The sequence below is a fragment of the Apostichopus japonicus genome, chromosome 9 (genome assembly GCF_037975245.1).
Source record: "Apostichopus japonicus isolate 1M-3 chromosome 9, ASM3797524v1, whole genome shotgun sequence".
In the NCBI taxonomy this organism is placed as follows: domain Eukaryota; kingdom Metazoa; phylum Echinodermata; class Holothuroidea; order Aspidochirotida; family Stichopodidae; genus Apostichopus; species Apostichopus japonicus.
Window position 1 is genome coordinate 9,595,001 of NC_092569.1, and position 2,803 is coordinate 9,597,803.

At 38.2% G+C, this 2,803-nt stretch overlaps 1 protein-coding gene across 11 annotated transcripts in view; it reads left to right on the forward strand.

Moving 5' to 3' along the window:
- The window catches only part of LOC139972980 (uncharacterized), a 44,464-nt gene extending 42,227 nt beyond the window's left edge, over positions 1 to 2,237 (forward strand). For all 11 annotated transcript variants that reach the window (XM_071979314.1, XM_071979307.1, XM_071979306.1 and 8 more), the window contains one exon: positions 509 to 2,237. In XM_071979314.1, the coding sequence (XP_071835415.1) occupies positions 509 to 1,901 (1,393 nt within the window). In that variant the 3' untranslated portion in view covers positions 1,902 to 2,237. The remainder of the gene's footprint in view (positions 1 to 508) is intronic.
- The last annotated feature ends 566 nt before the right edge of the window (positions 2,238 to 2,803 follow it).

Genomic DNA, 2,803 nt, shown 5'->3' on the forward strand with positions numbered 1-2,803 from the left:
ACTAGATTTGGCATATATAGTCGGAATGGGAAATTTATATAAAGAAACTCTTCCAGTTGTTAATTGTAAGCAATGTTTATTGCTGGATTAAGAATCCTGGTGATTTTCTTGAATACCATGAGGTGTATAATATCATCAATGATGTGTTGCTTTAAACTTATACGGCGTTGGATATTATCTCGCAAAGATAACATCATTTCGCTCTGCATGCTTTACTTTGCATTCTCTCATGGCTTTATGGCCCACTTCCATCTTATAAGAACACGATGTTCGCGCGATTTTTAAAAAGATTTCATCTTGACACTAACAACTATGAATGTGATCAGGTGTATAAATTAAGTTCAAATGAAAACGCTTGTCATATCAAGTTTAACATTGTATGTTAGTATATCGTTTCATAAAATTTCATATAAATTTCATAATGTCCATAAATACCATGGTGGGTAATAATAGTAAATGAAGACACCACGTTAAAACAATAGTCTTGTTTGCTCTTGTCTCGTTATAGGTATCTCTCGAGGAAACTCGTTAAGGATGTTAGAAAACTGTTGAAAGTCTCAGAGTTTAAAAGGAAACTACCGAGCTTAGACAATCGTAATTACAATTTAGCACAGCTGCACGCATGTCCAACTGCTGTACCATCTGACTCACGTGAGGGTGTGTCGATCGATTTCTTATCGATAGGCGATGATACGGAAAGAGGTCATTTTACGTCTGAGCTGTCCACGAATGTATCTGAAAACGATTATGCCATCGTTTCTCTCGATGCGGCAAAAGAAAATGCAATGTGCCAAAAAATGAAAGAAAATGTTAAGCAGTATGATCTTACATTTGAAACGTCGACGAAGACCAGTGAAATACAGAGCGGCATTACCAACACAAATATGGAATACAATATCATATATGGAAAGGATATGACATCAGCAACACTACCATCAGTGATTCAGTCTCATACTGACAACCAGATGTTGAGCGAGTATGCGCCGCCTGCTTATCACGTGACAGACGCTCACAAAACAAAATTGTATCAAAAGTCGCAGACGAAACGAAAACTAGATGATGTTGAGGCTTATGCAGTCCCATCACCTGGTTTGGATGTCGATACTAATGCAGTCACATCACCTGGTTTTGATATCGAGGCTTATGCAGTCTCATCACCTGGTTATGATGTCGAGGCTAATGCAGTCTCATCACCTGGTTTGGATTTCGAGGCTTATGCAGTCTCATCACCTGGTTTAGATGTTGAGGCACATGCAGTCTCATCACCTGGTTTAGATGTTGAGGCTTATGCAGTTTCATCACCTGGTTTTGATGTCAAGCCTAATGCAGTCTCATCACCTCGTTTAGATGTTGAGGCTTATGCAGTCTCAACACCTGGTTTTGATGTAAATGCTAATGCAGTCTCACCACCTGGTTTTGATGTCGAGGCTTATGCAGTCTCATCACCTGGTTTGGATGTTGAGGCACATGCAGTTTCATCACCTGGTTTTGATTTTGAGGCTAATGCAGTCTCATCACCTGGTTTTGATGTCAAGGCTAATGCAGTCTCATCACCTGGTTTAGATGTTGAGGCTTATGCAGTCTCATCACCTGGTTTAGATGTTGAGGCTTATGCAGTCTCATCACCTGGTTTTGATGTCGAGGCTCATGCAGTCTCATCACCTGGTTTTGATGCTGAGGCTTATGTAGTCTCATCAACTGGTTTTGATGTCAAGGCTAATGCATTCTCATCACCTGGTTTAGATGTTGAAGCTTATGCAGTCTCATCTCCTGGTTTTGATGTTGAGGCACATGCAGTCTCATCTCCTAGTTTTGATGCTGATGCTTATGCAGTCTCATCACCTGGTATTGATGTTGAGTCCTATGCAGTCTTATCACCTGATTTTGATGTTGAGACTTAAGCAGTCTCATCAACTGGTTTTGATGTTGAGTCTTATGCAGTCTCATTACCTGGTTGGCGTTATAAGAATCATGTTTATTGATATAAAGCACCGGACCGTCGTGTGTCAACCAATAAATGTTAAATGTGTTTAGTAAAATTTACAAATTATATCAACATTTAGTAAGGTATTAGTATCACCATAACAGCAACTTGTGATTTTTTTTTTTTTTTTTTAAGCGGATGAAGGAAGTAAAGAAGCAAAATACCCTATATGACCTAAGAACTTTGAGAAATAAAAACAAATCAATAAATACGACATTTGTTTCAGAGATATGTTTCTACAAGGCAAATCAGTTTATTAGCTGTATGTGTTTATTTCTATTTCCTCGTATTTGCTTTGACACATCTCCGTGTCATGACTTCATAGGTCTATTGATTTACTCGAGCAAACTAAAGAATACATATATTGCAGGACTATGAACGGAACTTTTGTTCATATATATATATAAATATATATATATATATATATATATATATATATATATATATATATATATATATATATATATATATATATATGTATATATATATATATATATATATATATATGTGTGTGTGTGTGTGTATATGTGTTATAAACGCCCCCCCCCCCCACTCTCGGTACGATGGCGAGCAAGAACTATCTTACCGTCGCGCAGCTTCTACATGACTAAGCTAATCACTGCCATCGAAATCAATCAAAGAGGGTGAATGTGCGACCCAGATTACATTACATTACTTAAACACTCGGTTCATCGATGAAGCACTGTGGGTGGGTGGGGTTCTTGTCCCCTCGATCCCTAAATTTTCCCGTGATGTGCGTTTTTGCAGTTTCAAAGTTGTTCCCCCAAAATGCCCTCATCCCCCCACCCCCTCCCATCT